Source organism: Excalfactoria chinensis, chromosome 2 (genome assembly GCF_039878825.1).
Source record: "Excalfactoria chinensis isolate bCotChi1 chromosome 2, bCotChi1.hap2, whole genome shotgun sequence".
In the NCBI taxonomy this organism is placed as follows: Eukaryota; Metazoa; Chordata; class Aves; order Galliformes; family Phasianidae; genus Excalfactoria; species Excalfactoria chinensis.
Genome location: NC_092826.1, coordinates 15,652,477 through 15,674,932, shown reverse-complemented (window position 1 = coordinate 15,674,932; position 22,456 = coordinate 15,652,477). Strand labels below are relative to the sequence as shown.

The 22,456-nt window shown below is 34.5% G+C and overlaps 1 protein-coding gene across 5 annotated transcripts in view; it reads right to left on the bottom strand.

The window, feature by feature from the left end:
* Nucleotides 1-22,456, bottom strand: part of CSMD3 (CUB and Sushi multiple domains 3) — a 496,245-nt gene that overhangs the window by 22,434 nt on the left and 451,355 nt on the right. For all 5 annotated transcript variants that reach the window (XM_072330149.1, XM_072330150.1, XM_072330151.1 and 2 more), the window contains 8 exons: nucleotides 21,904-22,077; nucleotides 18,684-18,866; nucleotides 17,421-17,597; nucleotides 15,760-15,939; nucleotides 11,939-12,112; nucleotides 9,166-9,339; nucleotides 8,837-8,910; nucleotides 1,192-1,303 (listed from right to left, as the gene is read on the bottom strand). In XM_072330149.1, the coding sequence (XP_072186250.1) occupies nucleotides 1,192-1,303; nucleotides 8,837-8,910; nucleotides 9,166-9,339; nucleotides 11,939-12,112; nucleotides 15,760-15,939; nucleotides 17,421-17,597; nucleotides 18,684-18,866; nucleotides 21,904-22,077 (1,248 nt within the window). The remainder of the gene's footprint in view (nucleotides 1-1,191; nucleotides 1,304-8,836; nucleotides 8,911-9,165; nucleotides 9,340-11,938; nucleotides 12,113-15,759; nucleotides 15,940-17,420; nucleotides 17,598-18,683; nucleotides 18,867-21,903; nucleotides 22,078-22,456) is intronic.

Sequence of the window (22,456 nt, the reverse complement as noted above, 5' to 3'; positions counted from 1 at the left end):
AAATGGCCCTTTCACCATCAAGGGACCCAATGTGCATCCACACACATTTAAAATTGTTTGAAACATTTTTGTCTGCATACATAAACACAAAAAACACACACCTTACTACATTAAAAAGCAATCCTGGTTATGTGATTTAAGATACACATATTGCATTGAATAACAGGAAATAAATGGGTCACTTTGGAAAATACTATGTAGGTCACTGCAGTTATTGTAGTCAAGGCAAATTATAAATATCAGGGACAAAAATTAATTACTAATTCTAATCTCGTGAAAACTGTTTTACATCCTTCACAATGAGCGTCTAAGAGATTTGTGTTATCTCAAAAACAGCATACCTCCATACCTCCAGAGTATGAGCAGAGCCACCGATTTGCTATTTATTTAGGGGGAACACTAGCACCAAATGGAACACTAATGCTGCTTTCTTCTGTGGATATAGTCAGCATACACTGACAGTATTCCTTAAGATCAGACCTTCTAAGGTGACACTATTTCCAGAAAAATACAGATGGCTTGCTGAAGAGCTAGAAAGATTAACTTTGATGCTGAAATGTGAAAGATCTAAGAAATGAAATTGTTTGCAGTTAAGAAGATTATCTTCACTTCAGATTCTACAAATTACAATTAAAAAACCCTTTTCCCTGTCTCCCCCCACTTCTTAAAATACCCTGACTAATACCCCAATTACAGTTAGTAAACTGGTAGTGAAAACTCTTTGCCAGATCTGATTGTAACTATCCAGTCCAGTACAGAATAGACTGATGCAGGGATTTCCTTCATAGGCTGTTCTCATCACTTCCGCTTCCTAACCCCTTGCACATTCCTCGTTGAAGCAGATGAACTCTCTTAGACAGAAACTTATTTTCAGCATCCCTCTGGTCAACTGAAGGGCTATCTCTTCTTTGAAATGGATTAGATTTAAAATGACCCAGTACGCTGATATTGTGATTATTTTTCTTTGCTTTACAAATCTCATTAGAATATTGGAGAAAAATTTGCTTACTCAAAAAATTTCTCTTTTTTTACCTACTGTAAAATAGTAATGAAAATTTATATTAAATAAAAGTTAGATGTCTATGAAAATATGTTAACTTCAAAAAAATACTTCAGTAACTAAGTAAACAATGAATTAAAGAATAATTTTAGCATTAATAGAAATACTTTTTCCATCTATCAATTACTTACGTATACATTCTGGCTGAATTCCACTCCATGTAAGATCAGGAAGGCAAGTTCTTGTTGTTGATCCATGGAGAAGATGTCCTTTCTTACAATGGAACTGAACAATATTTCCCACCTGTTGAAAAGTAAAAAGTGCCTTATATTGTTAAAAAGACAAAATACTCCTTCACAATAAATGCTTGACAAAGTATGACACTCCTTCTGTAGAAAGACATTCTTTCTATAGCATTTTGATATGAGATAAACATTTGCTTCATTTTCATCAGAATTCTCCCACAGCAGGGAATTATCTGTGGAACAGAATCAAATTCTTGAGTCCTGTGGTATCTCTCCTTACTGAAGGAGATACTCTCCTTACTCTCCCAGCTCTGAACTTTCTCTACAACGTAAAAGAGAAAGGAGCCAGCTATAAAATACTGCAGTATAGCAGGGAAGCCACAGAGCTTTAATAGGCTGTGCTGAAGCTTTGTGGAATGGTATATGTATCCAAATGCTATAATGAGAAATATTTCATTAGAACACACAAGGGCTGATAAACAATGCTATATTATGCTTCAGAAAATATAATGTCTCTACAATACTTGCATTTCCTTTTTTTTTTTTTTTTTTTTTTTTATCAGAAGAGATTAATAATAATAATAATAATAATAAATAATTATACCATAGAAACCAGAATACAAGTAGCTCCATAGGGAAGTGATCATGTCATTGAGTCTGCTGGAGTTTAAGAAGTGATTGCATGATGCTCTCAAATATATGGTTTAATGATTGTTTGGTTGTGTACAGAGCCAGGAGCTAGACTTGATGGTCCCTGTGGGTATCTTCCAATCCAGGATATTTTATGGCTCTAGCTACCAAATGGAGAGATTCATTTCCTAGCATTCTCTTATTTTCTAAAAGTAATTATAAAATTCCAGGTATTGTGGCCACCTGTTACAATAGTACTTCTATCCCAAAGAGTAACTACTCACTAAACCATTTTGCTTATTTCCTCTTACTGTTTTAAATAAAGTAGAAGCAACAACAACAAAATTCCATGCAAATTGATTTTAACTGTGTTATCGTTGTCAGAGAAACATAACCTTTATATGTAGGTCTCCAAAGTAGCATCAATACTATATTAGTTGACCAAGTGATTAAGGTCTTTACAGAACTGCAGCCATGCTTTTCAAAATTAGCTTAATGAATAAATAAAGGAATGAATCTCCCCGTTAATAAAATAAAATAAAAATAATAAAAAATCATAATAATAGAAAACAAAACAAACAAACAAACAAAACTACAAGTAATTATTTTCCAAAGTAGATCTGATTTTTTTTTTTTTTTTTTTTTTTTTTTTTTTTTTTTTGTGGTCTGTTTTGCAGTGCTGTCATACTAGAGGCACCAGGTGGCGCTATAATATAGTGTTATATGTACTAAAAAATCCCAAGTCTTGAGATGATGTACAGAAGAATAGGTGGAGAAGTGGAGAAACAGCCTACGTGTCTTTATCCACTATCATCTCTGACTTTAGGGATGAACTACTCTGTGTACTCTGTTTGTAACAGTGCTTGTTGTCAGTCCTGGGTGGAAGGAGGATTTCCTTGCATACTGTTTGATTTTTTCTGTTCCACAGCTGTTTTTTCTATAACATTTGCTATGGATTGGATATTCAAATAACCAGCATCAGTAAATTTTTGTATTTTTAAGTACCAAAAGATTATATATTTGATATTTCCTAACACAAAAGAAATAACAATGAGAAAAGTAAATCCATACATATCAAACTGCAGCCACTTATTAATAAGATAGCAGTCTAGATGTATTATGAACGAAAAATAATATTATAATTACATAAAATAATAACACATAATTATTTCTTTATTGTTTCTTACTTTAAATACAAGAATAAAATTTATTTCTAATCATCATAAATTACTTTAGTTTCAGCTTTTTTTGATCTTCAGTTTGCCAAAGAACATGCAGATATTCCAAGAAGCTTCTCTGTCCCCAGCACTTCATGACAGAGGACTAAGATGCCAAGGGAATTGGTTTAGTTTCAGCTGTCGTGGAATTCTTTTCTTCAGAGTGTCTAGTATGATGTGTTTTGGTTCTAAGAGAAAAACAATGTTGATAATGCACCAATGTTTATAGTTGATGCTAAGCAGTGTTGTGTAGAACCAAGGCCATTATCATCGAAGGACCCCAGGAGCTGGGAAGGAACAGAACCAAGACAGCTGACTTCAACTGGCCAAAGGGATGTTCCATACCATGACATCATTTGGAAGGACTTTTGAAGGAAGTGAGGGTTCATCTTGCTTTCTTCTGCTCACTAAGGGGGCTAGCTGAGCATCAGGGGGTGATGAACAATTGCTTCTGCACTCGTTATATACATTCATATATATGACTATTATCCTCAGTTAACAGTTTTATCTTAACCTATGTGTTCTCCTTTGTTTTTTTCATTTCTCTTCCCCATCCCACTGCAAAGGTGGGGGAGTGAGCAAATGACTGCTTGGTGCTGAGCCACCGGATGAGTTAAACTACAACAAGAATGACTGTCCTTTCTTTCCAGTAACTGTTAATGCCATATTTAAATGAAGAAAATCATACCTCATTAAATTTTTGCTATATCTGTAGTCTGGTAGGCCAGTAATACAGTATTACTGTAATCACTAATGTAATAATTACTGTGCAGAGACTTGACAGGCTTCCTTTCTCTGAGCTTGCCTTGACCTGTCTGGAGACTTTTTGTTTATTTTGATATTTGCAGTACCATCAATTTTTCCTCTGATCATGTAGTTGTAACTAGTTTGCATCCATTCCTTTTCCTTTGTACAGTACAATCACAATTTTATATCCACAGTAGTAATAAGTAGCTATCATGCAGAATGAGATATTAACCACTAATGAAAGACAACACAGAGAAATACAGGCCTGAGATTGGTATGATACACTTGAGAAATGGTGGCATAGGTTGTTGTGAAGAAAACTGCAGGGGTGTGTGTGTGATAAGAGATGGTAGTCAGATGCTACTGGGGAGCCTACAGCTGTGAACAATTCAACCACAATCACTTAAAGAAATTATGTCCTGTGCAGAATCACCTTTCAGGGGTAACAAAGAACAATTATCTAACACAGATGAAATGGACCATTATAGAGTAGATTTAAATATTCTTGGAGTTTCAGAATTCTTGGTGTAAAAATGTGCTAGATATAAATATCCCCATGTAGATGAAGAAGGCAATAAATAAATAAATAAATAAATAAATAAAAGAATCAAAGCGATGTTTCTCTCAGAGAAGCATTTCTCAGTGAAACAGACACTAACACCGGCAACCAACAAAGGACTGAAGACATAGATCTCATGAAGCAGGGAAGTAAAAAGATTCAGGAAAAGTGCTAGAAATCAGTACATATGTCTAACATACTTAAAAGTGAATTATAAATAATTTTGTTATGTTTTGTGAAGTATTCACTGCTTGGTCTTCGCCCCTTTTTATTTTCTGCAAGAATTAGATATAACTACTGATTTTTGAATTTGACTATTTAGAGCTGAGTTACATCATAAATTCTGGACTTTTGACAAGAGGAATGTTCCCTTATTGCCCATAGCAAGATTGTGAGTGGAAAGCATTGTAGTATTACACTTTTACAGAAAGAGACATGGTTTCTAGAATAGTAGATAGTTTTGGAAATTAAAAATTGAGCTTAAGAGCTCATAGTAGCTTTTTACTCTACTTTGATGCTGCAGTGTAGGTTTGTAAGCTGTAGTTAATCACTCATTCTGTTTACAATACAAATCAGCAATGACAATGAAGAGATTTGTATAATTACTCTCTTTAGGTATACATACATTTTGTTTTCAAGCACATGATGTCATGATATGGAATACTGATACAAACCAGGACAATATATTTGCATAATAAAGATCACAGTATAACTGTAATCCTTTTCAGAAATTGCATGGCATCTGTTAAGGCATAAATTTCAACGATGCAGTGATTATGTCAACTATGCTTGTGTCCACAGCTAGCCTGCAGGATTAGAGCACTTCTCTTATAAATTTATCTGACAATTCCATAATCACTAAAGTTTTTATAGGCATTAAGCTCACAAAAAGAGAGTATGTGCAAGGTTGCTCCATAACTTCAGATCAAGTTTCAAATAGCATTTCATTAAATAGAACACTGTCTTTCTTAACACATGAAGTACCATTCAAATGTGAAGTGGAAATATTTATGCTTTTATTAGTGTAGGGTCTGGGAAGTCAAGTTTTGATACTATTTTCAGTCAAGTCAAGAATTGTGTCACATATGCTTGAGTTTTCAGCACAAGCAATAGCGTAAGAAAAGATCATTAAGACCAAGAAGAAACAACACTAACAAAAAGTAGCACTGTGGAAATTCATGACTTAGTATTGTGAAAAACAAGTAACAGACAGTGATACAGTTTTGTAGAGGAGGAGGTTTTGACAGTTGTTAGCACTAACAAAGGACATGACATAAGAAGACTTGAATTCTGCCATCAGGTTATTCTTATCTTTCATTTTGAGGAGACAAAGTTAAAAGTTAACCATTAAGTCACTTAAATGGCCTTATTACTATTAGTTTAAATGAGAAGCATTTAAGAGAGTTCTTTTCAACCCCCTTGTCTTTCAAAAACAAAACAAATGAGTTAAAAAAAAAAAAAATGAAATGAGAAAAGAAAAACAACTTTGGGTTAGAGTCCTATATATTTAATGGTGACAATTCCTTGTTATAGATTTGCCAACTGCAAGCCATTTTGCTTAATTCTGAGAAAGTCTTTTGACCCATTATTAAAAATGACAGAGAACTAAAGAGAGAACTGTCAGAGAAAAGGAAATCAAAGCCATCTCAACTTCTGTATTTTATAATTATTCTTTAAATTTCTACTGTCAGAAACAGAAGTCATTGTATTATTATTATTCCATACATAAAGGAAGCTAATTATAGCATATTATAAATTAAATTATGTTTGTGGCTTAAATGAGTCATAATACTATTGAATATATACTAATGTAGTATTTCTTTCCAGTAACTAGATACAATAACTTGTCTAGAACTGAATATTTTTACTGTTATCTCAACAGATTAGAGTTGAACTCTGCTTCATGTGTGAGAATGATACTCTTTTGTTCTGTATTAACTAAGCAGTCATATTTAGAGTAGCCAGAAATCCCACTCAGACATTTAGTTCATATATAAAACCAAAATTCATTACATCAGGGCTTGAGGGTACACTGATGACCAGAGAAGACTATAGCTCATACATTTCACAAAATAACTGTCATCAAACTAAATTTGCTGATTTGCCCCATTAATCTGCAAGTTGCTAACCTTAAAACTGTGGGATCAAGGTTGTAAATCCTGCCAGCAACTACACTTTTTTTAGAAATTACTTATCAGCTGACATTTTGCCGGATATTTTGACAATTCAGTGCTAGCTGTGAGTGATGCTTTCACACACAGCCACATCTACATCTCAAATGAGAAAGGCCCCATTAGCATCTTTAGTGATAAAATGATCATTAATATGCCAGAAAATCTGGGACAATAAAATTGTAGAAAATGGTCATTACAATGATTCATTTCTTTCACAGCTAAATAAAGAGTTGCAGTCTAGCATAATATACGAGGACTGCTGCAAAAGCAATGCCTCCTATTTTATTATGTTGGCCAATTAGAGGCAGATGTTGGTACTATGGCAGTAAAGACTGAACCTTCCCACCAATATTCCATTTAATTTTGTTGCTGTGAAGCAGAGGGACACTGGCAAAATGGCATCTGACAAAGAAGTGTATATAAAGCAAAGGTGTGTGGTTGAATTCCTTCCTGTGGAAATAAAAATGGCACCCGCTGACATTCATTGATGATTGCTGAACATTTATAGAGACCAAAGACTGTCTGTGAGCACAGTGAGGTGAAGGATGATGCATTTCAGCAGTGGTGAGAGACAGTGGAACGCTGCCACTGGTAGAGATTTTTATGCGCATGGCATGCAGGCTTTTACTCATCATTGCTGAAAATGCATAACTAATGGTGGTGTCTGTTGAAAGATAGAGTTTTGTAGCTGAGAATTTGCTCTATCAAATAGAGTTATTGTGCTCTTTGTCTGTTGTATTTTCCATGGAAATAGATAGAAGTGATTACTTTCACAGCAATCTTCAGAGTATTACTTTCAAAGGAAGTTAGTCCTAGGACTGCAGAATAATTTTGACTCTTCATTAGTTTGTTTGCACCTGCCTTATCATAATTCTAGCAAACAACAGATTGCATTTCTGCATTTGTACACCATTCACCCATGAAAACAACTCACTAACATTTGCTTTGCGTGATTTAGAAAATCAGAAATTCAGAAGCTTTTTCAATTTCACATTTTAGTATCGTAATTAATTAAGCAGTATAAATAAAGATCTCTTACTACATTATGAAAAGGGTTTTCCATCACTGAGTACAAAAACAACTCACATCACACAACTAGAATCACAGTGCCTATATTACATTCCATAGGGAAAACATACCACAAAAGATTTACTCTGCATATATTGCATTATAGTACAGGAAACACACTGCATGCAATTCCACCAGGAGCATATCCAAACATTTGCTTACAAAACAGCCTTGCAGCAAAGTAGATCAACAGCCTTCTGGGCTGCATCAAGCAGATCAGTGCCAGTAGGCCTAGCGAGGTCATCCTTTCCCTCTGCTCAGCCCTGGTGAGACGCACCTGTGTGCTGCCTTCATTGCTAGGCTCCCCAGTACAAGAGATGTAGGGAGTCCAGTGAAAGGACACAAAGTGATTAAGGGACAGGAGCATTTGACATATAAGAAGAGGATGAGAGAACACTGATTGTTCATCTTGCAAAGTAAAAGGCTCAAGAGGAATCCTATCAGAATGTATAAACACCTGTTGGGGGCAGAAAAGGAAACAAAGCCAAACTTTTCTCAGTGGGACACAGCAATCACACCAGAGGCAAAACAGGTACTAACTGCTACTCAAGGAATTCTGTTTAAACATTATTGCTGCAAGAATGATAAACTTTAAGCAGTTTGCTGAGGGAGTATTGGTGGAGTCTCCATCTCTGGAAATATTCCAAACCAACCTGGAAGTAGCCCTGAGCAGCTAATCCAAGTTGATCTTACTTTCAGAAGGTGGTGACTAAACTAGAAGCTTTCCAGAGACATCTCTGGACTCTGAGTCATTTGTGGTTCTATCTTTTTAGAAAAGTAAAAACAGTCAAATACAAAACAAGCAATGGTGCCCCGCCCGCCTTCTCTCCCCCTCCAAAAAACTCCAACCAAACAAATATTTTTCAGAAGTTTTGCAGTTTGGGACCAAGTATACACACTTAAAAAGTGAAAAATCTCATTTGACAAACAGTAGAGAGCTCATATATATTGCTTTGGAAATACTGAATGCCTTCAAGGTGAAAGTTGAAGCAAAATTTGATCACCAGACTTCCATTATAGAGCACTCGTTACAAATAGGGACACAAAGTCAAAATAATTCAGCAAGCAGAAATAAGGAAACTCAGTAATATTCGAGCAACCAAATTATTTAGGACATAAGCAGTTTCTTGACCTCTAATCAGAAGTTTATTAACTTTGAGCCATTAATATCCAGTTAATGAGATAGCATACTTTACCTGATAGCCAAATGTGTTGTTCTGTGATCCGTGCCTCGGTACTCCTGGATTTTCACATGATGTGCGAGTAGGTTCTTAAAAATATATATATATTTTAAATTAGAGACAAAGCAAAGTATAATATTTTAATGAAACATATGAATATATATATAAATTGCTCAAAAACGTGCAATGAGCCAATGAGAGAGACAGAAATAAAGTGACTTCATTCTCAGACAGCATAGAAAAACAGGAAGATGATGTGAAATAGCTGAAAACACCTGGACTGACATACAGGAAAAGGAATAATAAGCATTCAGGAAATGTTTACAATATGGGTTTCACTTTACCTATACATCGAGGTGAAGAACCACTCCAGGTGCCATCTGCTTGGCAGATCCTAGTGCTCGAGCCAACCAAAATAAAAGGCAGATTGCAGATGAATGAGACTTCTGACTGGTAGATGAAGCTCTTGCCTTCTCTTTTTCCTTGAGCGGGTACTCCAGGGTCACCACAAAACTTTGCTGTGAGAAAAGACATGATAGTAAATAAATGTATCTTTTATTATAATGTCCTCTACCTACTATTGCTGACACTGGCTGTAGAAGATCTTCATGCACACTCATACTGATCAAGAAAAAGGGCATCATCTACAACGTACTAAAGCTGTATAAAATTTTATAGCCTCAAGTGGAACAGAACTGTTGAAAGAATTATGGGCTCAATTCTGAAAAACATCTAGTGAGTAGGGACTAGTGCTACAGAAATAATCTCATTGGTTGATTGAAAAACAACAGCTGTAATTTTTGTTTTAATTATTATAATCATATGGAAGTCTTAATTCAAAAAATATATGCAACATATATATATATTTTTAACACATAGGTCTGAAATGGTCTCCATATCAGGTATTTTGCTTATTTGTCTGTTTTTGTATTAAAAAAGTAGCATCCACTCTTCAGCAAATAAATAAATAAATAAATCCTCACATTATAAAATTTAATGTTAAGTTTATTGTTTTTTAATTAAAAAACAAAACCAAAGTTTCATCATTCCACTCTCAGTAACCTTTAACCAGTCACTGAATATCTACTGAGTATCTGCCTTTGATATAAAAGCCATGGAAACTAGACATTATGCTAATTCCCAGTGGTTTTCCCCTGATATTGAAATAGGGAGCTACAGAACAAACTGAAAGTACAGCAAACTAGAAGTTCTGTGAGTGTTCCCATTCACAACACAGATTTCAGTGGAAATAATGTCCTACGGTTTCCTGGAAACTTTAATAAAGATATGGCAAGCTTTTAACAGAGGTAGCCCTTTATAGCTCTGGCACTGAGGCTATAAGGCTACTCTCATTCTTCAAAAATGTTTAATTGACTAATAGTAAGTTAAATCTGTGGTTAAGTATTTTCTGGAAAAGACCTATGTTTTTTTTGCCATCTACTCTCATGCACATAAAAAAAGCAGTCCTTTACTTAAGAGGCTATGTAACTGATTAAACTGATAAATTTAGGAGGCCATAGATGATAAATAACATATATATATATATATAAATGTATATATATATAACGTGTATATATATATATATATAACATATATGTGTGTGTGTGTGTGTGTGTGTGTGTGTGTATGTATATATATGTACATATGTGTGTGTGTGTGTGTATACCATTTTAAATTATTCCACCTAACAGTAACTTGCATATTTTCAGCTACAGGCTCTGTGGAATCAAGCTGGGAACTAAATTTCTAATGTCAAGGGCAGTTTAAAGATTGCTTATTGAGAATGACTTTCACCAGCTCCTTCTCATTTCTGCCAGATGGCAAGTAGCTTAAGCTCTTTGACAAGCACTGACTGCCCATTGATTTACACAGCAAACCAATGGGTAACCTCTGCACATCAGCAATACTCAGTTAATGTAATCTCTGCATGAAACCATCCTTAATTCCTGGGCTGTACTCTGGGCTAACTATATCTTTTAACTATTTTAGAGGTGAAACGCCTTTTTCAGAGCATACTGAATTATTCCAACATCAAAGATGACAAATAGCTTGTGACACCAAAAACGAATGAAAGAACACAATATTTCAATCAAGAGCAAACGATGAAAGGCATTTTACATCGTCTTTGCTGTTCTTAAAATTGTAAATTCTAGAAAACCTTCTTCTAGTGAACATAAATAGCAAATGCTTCCAGAAACTATGTCTTTCACAACATTCCAGTTCTGATATGTATTTTCAGTAACACTAAAGCAAAGAAGTGATGATGATCATTATGGTTCCATACCATTAGGATGCAGCTTAAACAGAGAACATTCTTGAAAAGGAAGAGATGAAGAATGCAAAAACAAACAAACAAACAAACAAAAACAACAAACCCTGATAAAATAATGGAAAAATGCTTATTTTCAACATTTAGAAAGCTACTTAGTAAGTTAAAATGAAGCTTTAGAGCCACCAAAAAGAAATTATGCTCTTCCAGATAGACTTCTTGCTCAAGATTGCACTTCCTGTGGTATAGCTGTTCTACCAACAACTACAGAATGCAAACAAACAAACCTCTAAGAAGAATCACAATCACTTATTTAAAAAGTTTTCTTTTAAGTGGAACAACACAAACCTAAAGAAAGAGTCTCATTTACTATTACAATTAAATTTCTAGCAATATAAAAATTCATCAATACGACAACTTTCAAGTTAATAAAATTTACTACACAGAACACGTAACTTAATTTAATGTATGGGGAAAAACAGAAAATTGACAGGGAATACTTCTGGGATTTAGTAAACACTCCTCTTATACAAAACTCTCTGTGACATCAGATTAAATCTAGCAAGAGTAATGAGCAAATAAAGAGTTTATAATGAATTTTCCCCAATTCCATACATAACTGTATCCAAACACAAGAGAGCACGTTGATTTTTCGTTGGGATATTTGATGTTCATTGACTATATTTCTTTCATTTTCCTGAGTCCTCACAAAGGATTCACAGATATTCCTCTTTCTTCACTAGTATATAAATAATATCACAATTTTAGACAACATTTTGAAAAACATATGAAAAAGAAACCCACAGTATTTGAATTAAGAAATACAGAACCATAGAGAAAATACTTACGCAAGCACTGAGGTACTTCACCACTCCAAGTTCCATTCCCAACACAAGTCAAAACAGCGGGAAAAGAGAGTTCGTAGCCTGGAGAGCAAACATAGCTAATGCTGAATCCCCAGTCCATGTTTGTTCCTTCCAACCTTCCATTGGAGATCTGCGGTGGAGTTGGGCAGGTAACAGCTGCAATAACATTCAAAATAATTAGATCCAGCTGCTGTAAATATTCCCGTGTACACTGTTACAAGAAGAACCATATGTGCTAATTTCACCTTTTTTAGAGGACAACTGACTGAGAACATGCTGTGTTTCTCACAGTATTGTTGCCACATTTCCCAGAGTTAGTACTTCCTACTTTCCTCCATTTCAGAGACATGTTATAATGGCTGATTGATAAAATGTCTTTGTTTTTAACCGGATGATGTATCAAGCAAGACAGCAAAAACTACCTCAAAATCAGTATAGACACTACAGTACAGTAAATAAAAAATGTCTGGTAAAATTATACTAATTGAATTTGCTTGTTTGTGTTGACAGCATAGGGTATAATTATTTCTAATGAGATGATAGTCAAATAATAGTCACATACTTTCTTCCTATTAACAAATTTATACGTATTCCAGATATTAATGCCCAGGGATCAAATTCCATAGCATGATTCCTCTAAAATATGCCTGGAAAGCCTGTTTCTATGTACTATAATGTGATCATTATTTGCTTCATGATTATCTCCTCAACAGAAAGGCACAACTAAGTAGAAGTATTGAATTGCAAGATGTGCATCCTCTTGAAATTGTTAGTGTTGCTTCTTCTAAGAAGTCCAACTCTACTGCAATAGTTTCTCATTTCCAGGCCTCCCAGGAAAATAAATAATTAAATAAAATAAAACCAATCAATCAATCAAACAAACAAACAAAAAAATCTTTCATATATCTGCAGGAAAGAAGATTGAAAAACACCACAGGAGGGCCATAGAACTAATTGACATAAACATAGTAGAGTTGTAGTAGAAATGTAGATGGAAATAAAAGCACAGTTCCCTGGATAATGAGATAGTAGCAAATATTAACTGAGAGCTGAAATAAGAGTATAAAAAAAAGCTAGATGAAAGAAAATATGAATTAAAAAGAGAAAGGAAAATGTAGGCAACAGTTACTACAATGAATTGAAAGAAGAAAACAAAATGTTTTTTTTAAAACGAAAAGCTAGGAGAAAACATATTAGAAAAATAGAAAGAAAGCAAATGAAGGTCATCTAGCCCAACCCCCTTGCTAAAGTATGTTCTCTAGAGAAGGTAGCACAGGAAGGTACCCAGGCAAATTTTGAGTATTTTCAGAGAAGGAAACTTCACAACCTGGCTGGGTAGCCCGTTTGTGTTCCATTACCTTCTAAGTCAAGAAGTTTTTTCTCATGTTTGTGCACTTGGTGTTGTTGAACCACAGCTATCTGAGATTTTATGGATTAAGATCAAAGAAAAGACAAGGCTGAGTAAGTTTATACTGGGGGTCTGTTACAGAAAGAAGAAGCAGATGAGGCCCTCTGCAGACAAATAGGAACAGCCTCATGTTCATAGGCCCTGGTCTTCATGGGGAACTTCAATCACTGTGATATCATAGAATCATATAATCCTTAGAGTTGTAAGGGATCTCTGAGGGCCATCAAGTCCAACTCCCCTGCAATGAACAGGGACACCACAACTACATCAGGCTGCCTCAGGTATCCAACCTCACCTTGAAAGTCTCCAAGTATGGGGCATCAACTACATCACTAACCTGTTCTAGTGTCTCACCACCCTCACTGCAGAAGTTTTTTGTTGTTTTCTTCCTTATATCTACCCTAAATCTACCCTCTTAGAGCTTGAATCCATTCCCCTTTTTCTATCATCACAGAATCTCCTAAAGAGTATGTCATACAGGCTCATCATTGGTTGCACCCGATTCATCCCAGGATGAAACAGTCACTGGCTTCTCGTCGGGCTCACCCGCTGTGCCATCAGCTCCTTCATTACCACCACCACAGGGGGTCCTCACTACCTCCTTTCCCAAAGGTCCTGATGACACTTTTGATTCTGGTCCAATAGACCTTAATGGAGAGCCGGATCTGTTTCTCCTTGATCCGCATGATACGCGGGCGTTTATTTGGGGGCACGGCTTGTCATTGTGGGCACAGGACAAGAGCCGTGGTGGGAGGCTATGTTGTATAGTCTCCTGCAAGACACCGTGTGGGAATCAAAATGGAGGGGGGTGACACAGACTCAGGCAAGTGAAAACTTGTTGCAGCCGTAGAGAAACCTGCTTTGGGTTGTAAATGTGAATGCCTTGATGGAGGAGGGAGATTTCTCCTCCTCAGCTCTACGGGTGCTAATTGCTGAAGAGTGGTTACAACAAGCTAAGAATTTGGCAATGCGTGCTCTCTGCACTGTACTAGAGGCTGGAAAGCAAAGACAGTCTTTTTCTAGCATTAAGCAACAGTCCCAAGAACCGTATATGACATTTCTGGATAGGCTTAAGAATTTGCTGAAAAAACAGGTTGATAATGAGCAGGCTCTTGTATTTCAACAAGTAGCCATTGAAAATGTGAACACTGACAACCAAAAGATGCTGTGTGCTCTGAAGAATCTTACTACTATGGAGTATGCACAATGAAAGACGCTGGAATAGAAGCTATCAGAGCACAGCAACATGAAGCAAGGCTTGCAGACCTGAGCCTATGGCTCATTCACCACTACAAGAGATGGGTCAAACCTCCAGGCTTGGTGATCGTCATCTCGTGGCATCAGGAGCTGCGAAAAGCTGCTGCTGAGACATATGCTGGTGTTTGGACTCACTCATTCTAGCTGTTGGCATTATTGCAGTGTATTTTTCGGAACCTTTTTAGCTGTTGTAGCAGTTGTTCAATGATCCAGAAAATTCTAAGATAGGTCTAACAACATTGAAAGTATTTTTGAAAGTTGTTCTATATCTGCATTTTAAATTAGAAAACGGTATTTGCTATAAAATGACGTATGCTCATATGCATTAGATAGACAACGTAGGAAGCTTTCTTATATTTGGTTGTATAATCCGACTTGACTCGCTGAAAAGCTTCTGGTGTTTAAGAACATAGTGTGCACATTTACAACTGTATATCCTACCTGCACCTTCCTGGCTTTTGTAATTCTGTTTCTGAATATGTAATTTCAGTGATTTAAAAAATAATAATAATTGATTTCCCCATTAAAATTAAAAAACAAACAACAAGGAAAAAAAAAAAAGTGGGGAAAGGAGGGTGGGGGGGGAGTGCAGGTATGAAACCTGAGGAAAGATTAACTAAAACATGCTATGTTCTTGATTTTTAATTGTTACAATGATAACATGGTGAAGAGGCTAATTCTTAGCAGAAGTAGGTCTGAGATGGACACTGGCAGGATAGGTGAGGCCATCCATCTCATCATCTGCTGTAAAATGCAGCAGCTTCATCAGCGGTTTGGACTCTCGCAGTCAAGACATATTTTGTCAGCTGCCTCACCAAGGAATCATAAGGACTGGAATCTTTGGAATTGGTTCATATGGACTATTTTTTGTATTTTATAAAGAACCCATCGTTTATTCAGTGTGTTTAGTTTAGCTACCTCTAGAGGCACAAGGCACCTGGCTCCTACATCTGACCAGATGTTGCTGCGCAGGTATAAAAAGGTTGTAAGCACCCCTACAATAAATGTCCTTTGTTCTGCACTAGCAAGGGAGTGATTCTGCGCCTCTCTTGCTGCATGTGCAAGGGAGCTCTGACACCACCAACAGTGGATATAAATGAATGGGATAAATAGCGGACAATCAAAATAACTATTATACCTCTGCATGTTGGGATTGATCCACTCCATGTGCCATTGCTAGTACAAGTGCGAATGGAGGAGCTATTTGATTCCATTGTATATCCAGGTTGGCACATATAAGTAACGTTTTGTCCAACCACATAATCATCACCATATCTCATGCCATTTGCTGGAACTCCTGGATCTCCACAATTGATAACTGCAAGTCAATAATTGGAAAAATAAATAAATAAATAAATAAATAAATAAAATTAAAAGTTGAATGTGGTGTATTTATATATAAGAAGAAAAAACAGGACAAAACTAGGGATTTATTAGGGAGAAATAAGAGGTGCAAAAGTATAAATCTCATCTTCATCAGCATAAGATATGTCATCCAAATTAGCTGCCAAACACAACTCGAGCAGCTGTACAGTAATAACATTTTGGAGAAAATCAATATACCTGTTCCAAAGCAGAAGTAACAGACTGTAGAATTTTAATCATCAAAATTTTAAGATCATAAAATGAAAAAAAGCAGGAAATAAACCATGCATTGCTGCAGCTGTTTCATATATCCATCAATTCAGCACCTCATTATTAAAAATATAGGTATCTGTTGTCTAGTTTATTTTTCCATCTGAATAACCTAAAAGCTAACGTTGCCTGGAAAATTTTACAACTATATGTATATATAAACTGATGAGAATATTCAGTCACTCCACAAATATGTTACATGGCCAAAATTGGGCTTATAGCATTTAAATGAGAGAATGGTTGTAAAAACTCCTGTGATTTCTGGTGTAAAAATTGCTACAAAGTCTTTTCTCAGTTTTTATCAATTTGATTTCAGTTTCAGTTTTCAGAGAAAGAAATCATGAGAACCATAGTGGCAATGATCAAAAGGTATTGTTTTCAAATAATAATAATCTAGTTTATACAACATACAGCACCCATGTTTTTAACATTTAACATTTTAACATCTAATACTAAATTTGATAATCTCCCTGTAGTATCTCTATCACATTTTCCTGGGCAGATAATGTGTCCTAGCTACTTCAAACTCCATGCCAAAGCTTGTTCAGTGAGACTGGCACACACTCTGTATCCTGGTTTCCAAAATGAGAAAACCTGTGGAGTATTCTGAACAAATCCCTTGACCTAAACAGTTGGTGAATGAAGAATCCAAGGTACATATATGCCTGCTCCACAATATACCACAGTTTGTGCAAATGGATTTTAATTAAGTGGAATGATTCAAATCTTCAAAAAATGAAATAGTCCCAGACGGGACATCTACCTGTAGATGTGGAATAGACTACAGAATATAGACCATAATGGTAGCTGGGCTAGTCTAAAGGCAGCTACTGCTGTTTAGATATACCACTAAATAAAAACAGTTAAAATTAGGAAGACAAGAAGAAGTAAAGTATGTAGATCAAGCAATTATACTGCAACTTTGACTGGTCTGTAGTCTATATATTTTGCTATACTATGTACAGAATTCAGTGAACATAACATTCAATAAAGATATTCTTCATCTTTTCATAACACTATATTTTTTGAGTATTTCATGTACAAAATAATTTATGAAATAGTGCAAGAAAAAGCTTTCATCTTAATTGCTATCATCCTTTACAGTTTACTTCATTGTCTTTCAATAAAGTGAAAAACAAAGAGTGTACAGAAGACATGTCTCACTTGTGCAGTTTGGTAAGGATCCAGACCATGTTCCATTGGCAGTACATTGTCTTACAGATGATCCAGAAAGTATGTATCCTTCCATACACGAATAAATAACTGAATTAGAGAATGTAGTTCCATCAATACGAAACACTTTTCCATTAGCAGTTGTCCCTGGATTACCACACTGTACAGCTATAAAGGAAAATATTAAATGTTTTAAAAATGTAGTTAGTTAGTTAGTTGAGATCATTTTTTGAAATAACATGAAAGGACAATTCTGCTGCCAGCAGAGTTATGTTACAGAAATCTCTGATGTTGTGCTGAAAAATGAAGGTTTCACCTCCTACTGATAAAGCATGTTGTTCTGTAAATAGCTATCTGCATGAATTATTTGCCTTTACCCTTTCAGGTAACAAAGCCTAAATATATATATATATATATATAAATTTGTTTATATGTTTTATATATATATATATTTAGCTACAAAGACAGAATCCCAATTAAGAAAGTGTCTGGTCTACGGTTGACAGTGTAGACTTTGACTCCATGCTATGTATACACTATAATGTCATCAAAGTACTTATCCAGTCAAGTAGAGTCGAGTCAAATAGAATCTGTTGGGAACTATTTCTTATTTTTGATGAATAAAATGTAAATGATTATCATATAAATATACTTTCAAAGCTCTTTTATGATAATACACAGAACTGAACATTTCCAGAATGATTTACAACTAAGAAACTTGTTTCAGCATTTCATTTTCTATTGAATAATAATAATGTCAATAGCATCAGTTAACACAATTTTTAAACCAATCATTTACTGCAAAAAAATATTTAATGGTATTCTGACACTTTAATTTCTCTAAAACAGATCTGTCACTGAAATTCAAATTTATAAAGGTCAGGAGACGGTGAGCATTTTTAAGGAAAAATCTTTCACTGAAAATAGAGTTTTAGGAGACTTATTTACTATTTCTGTTTAATTTTTCTACTAGATAACACAGAAAGCTGATATTAAATCGAGTGTAAACCCCAGTGTACATAAAAATAATGTTAGAAAATAAAAGAAAAACTTATTTCAGAAAAGTAGTTTCTTGCTAGCAAACGATTTCAAATTTGACTCTTGTTGTCAAGCACATTACGTTGCAACAACTTATTGGAAAAATTTAATGGTCAGTATAAAATGACATCACAAAACTGATAATGTAAAATCTGTTTTCTGATTAGCATTTCTAACAAGATATTTTGTAAAATGAGTGTATCTTTGCTGATCTACCTTTACATTCAGGTTGTCTCCCAGTCCAACTTCCATTTGCCAGACAAGTTCTTTCTTCTGAGCCATGGAGAATGTATCCAATATCACAGCTGAAATGTACTGTGCTTTTAATTTTAAAATTGTTTTCTTCTCTAGACCCATGACCTGGGATGCCTGGATCACCACAAGAACCAGCTGTATCACCTAAAATTTGAAAAACAGAGGTTAGAATAATTATGAAATACTATGTTACTGCATGTATATTATGTTTACATCTATTTATTTTATAAATGAACATTTTTTTTTTAGAAAAAAAGATAAAATACAGCAGAGTGGGTGAGTTCCCATAATTACAAAATTACTTGATTCACAAATACATAAATAAATAAATAAATAGCATAAATGCAGAACAGAAATTATCTCACTGTTTCCTTAAATGATACTAAGCTTTTGTTAACAGCATCATCAAACAGCAACAACAACAATAATAATCATAATACTAAAACAAAGTAGAAAGCCAAAATCTTGGGTACGCAAATTACATTGTCATTTTATATCATGTACATATGAACAATTAGGGCTGCGGTTTAAAGCATTTAGAATTAGCATATTAACTCCAGCAGCTATAACAGCTAGCTGACTCTGATTCAAACTCACATACTCAAAAATTTAAGCTCATTTCTTTCTACCTATATCATTATATGGTACAGATTAGCAAAACAGCCTGCCATCTCTCTTTAGAAAAAAATGATAAAATGACAGTGCAAATGTCAAGTCCAATAACATTATAAGTTTTCAGAAACATACAAGCTACTTAGATGAACTAATGTCTCTTAGTTTGAAAATGGTCTGCTACTTTTTTTTTTTTATTATTATTATTATTATTTATTTAAATTCAAAATGCTTCAGTTCAAGATATTTTTACTGTTGTGTTATGAATCCTTCTGTTTTCCAGTCTCTCTGTTTGTTTGTTTTTTTTTTTTAACAACAAATAATTTATTATTCCATACATGTAAATTTTCTACAATAACACATCAATTTTCAGCAAGTTACTTTCCATAATGCCTAAAATAATATTTTGAGGGAAAAAAAGAAAAAAAGACATTTAGCTGTGCAATTATAAATTAAATATCTCTCTTGAAAATTTAATTGTGTTCTTTTCTAATAACTGTTACCAGAAATTATTTCTCTTTTAATCTTAGAGAGGTAAAGTGCCATTTTTCTTGTTGTTGTTGCTTGTTTGTTTGTTTGTTAATTGAAAGTTACAGAAGCAGCTTCTCTCAGTGACTAATCATATCAGGAAGTAATAGTGATATGACATTGTAACAGAATATATTTTCATTACCTCACAGATATTTAATTCAATGGCTTTCTACAGTAAACTATGAATAAGAAAAATGCTCCAGTCATGTAATAAATTCTCAGCTGGCATTAAATTTTCATTAAAAGGAGGTTATTTGTCTACTTAAGTTAGTACACAATGACTTTTGCCCTTATATTCTACATTGCTCTAAATATCTGACTCCAGCTCGCATGCTTGTGATGTCTGAAAACTGAATGTCAGAAGATATCAATTGGAAACCAAAACTCCTTCTAGCTCTGGAATGTGAAACAGTAAGTGTGATGTAATAGATAGGAAATGTTTTAAGGGCAGTGTAACAAAAACTTGGACACTTTATGTTTGTTTACCTAGTATTTTCTGCTTGAATTCTTATATACCTATTTATGAAAAGGTTAATAATGCTGTTAGCTGAGAATTATCTATTATTTATTACTGATGACAAAACACAATTTCAAAGTCTTTAATATATGCAGGTTGTTCTAGAAGTAATGCCTCCTAATTATTTTCACAGACATTACCACAGATACAAAAAGCACATCAGTATTTGATAGAGCAAATTCTTAGCTACAGAACACTTTCTTCAACACAGACACTTCTGTTAGCAATACATTGTAGCCAGTGATGAATGAGAGCCTGCATGCTGTGCTTGTAAAAATCTGCACCAGTTGAGGTGACCCACAACTGCTGTTGTAATTGCTGAAACACAGCGCCTACCACCTCACTGTGCTCATATCAACTGTTTGGTCTCCATACGCATTCAACGAATGTCAGTGGGTGCAATTTTTCCTCATGGAGCAGTTTGATGGCACACCTTTGCTTCATATGCACTTCCATGTCAGATGCATTTTTTTTCAAGACTGCTCCTCTGAAGCTATTTGTTCCATGGCAACAAAATATAATGGAATGTTGGTGGGAAGGTTCAACCTCTACTGCCATACCATTAATATCTGCCTCTGACATCATGGTTCAAAATAATAAAATATAAAAATGTACATAACAATTGTGGAATCATGTTATCAAGGCTAATAATGAAGAGTTATAGATTCACACATTGTTCGATGTAAAATATGGTCATTTTGTGTGGTAACCTGCAAATCAATTTAAAATAATAAATAATTGATAAGAAAGACTAAAAAATATTCTAAGAAAGAATACTTGCTTGAGACAGAACAGCTAAAGCAGTAACTATGTTAGCCATGGTCAGTCAGAATTTATTTCCCTACAATCTAGGTCAAAGTAACCACAATCTACATCAGAGATTTGTAAACATCAAAATGTTCCTTCATGAACTGAGAAAAAAAAAATAATGATAATTAGAATTTACTACAATTATGAGAATGGGATTAAAGCAAAGGGCTTTTTTTTTTTTTTTTTTTTTTTTTTTTGTGACTTAGATTTCCATTTTTCATTTCCATTTTTCATGTGATCGCTGCTGCTAAACCAAGTTTGTGGAACAGTTTCCTAACCGTTCAGTTCATCATAAAACATATCTTCATTTCAGTTAGGATTGAAAGGATTGGACAGGTTTCTCTCAAAATAAAGTACTATGATCTGAAATTATTTGGAAGCCTTTGGGCTTTTTTATAAAGATGCATGTATTATACAATTAAGACATGACAGAGGTTTCATAAAGGAATTATTAATTGCTTTGGAAATAAAAAACAAACAAATAAACAAATAAATAATGCAATATGTTGAAGATATTACTTTCTTGCTAGTAGAATTCTCACTTTTGGGGGATTCTACTTCTTTTTATTTCTATTAAGATATTATTTCAGTTTTATACATTATTTTCCAGGTTTAAAACGGTTTTCTGATAAAATCAATCACAGAATATAGTTCAAAAGCAAATTAGTTCAAAGCAACTTCTGGGCACACTCATTAATTCAAAAATATTACCTGAGCAATGAGGAAGAGATCCACTCCACTGTCCATTTAACTGACATGTTCGAGATGACTGCCCTAATAGAGAACGTCTACCTGTGCAAGTATAATGAACAGTAGACCCAAATGTATATTTATCTCCAGATAGGACCGCGTTAGGAGGAACGCCAGGATGGCCACAGTCAATCACTACAATGCATAATTATTGGAGATAAAAGAAGGTTATTATCACTGATCAAACAGTTTGTTGTTATCATTTTCATAACTTCATACATAAATTTTGTGAAGACCTTTTTAGGGTTTCAGAGAGGTAAGCACTGCATGATAATTACAAAGTTTATTAAGGATAAAAAACTGTAAAACAAATGCTTCTACATTTCAGAAAGGTATTTTAGATAATGATATTGATTTCCAAAGACATTCACAAAGCTGAGATTTATGGCACAGTCATAGACAAGCATACAATCATGCATGTATCCTTCAGAGAAAATACAGTAAGACATTATCTGCCAGTTGCTGCTGAACTAGAGAACATACAAACCTGATTCTCATTCACTAGGCCCTAATT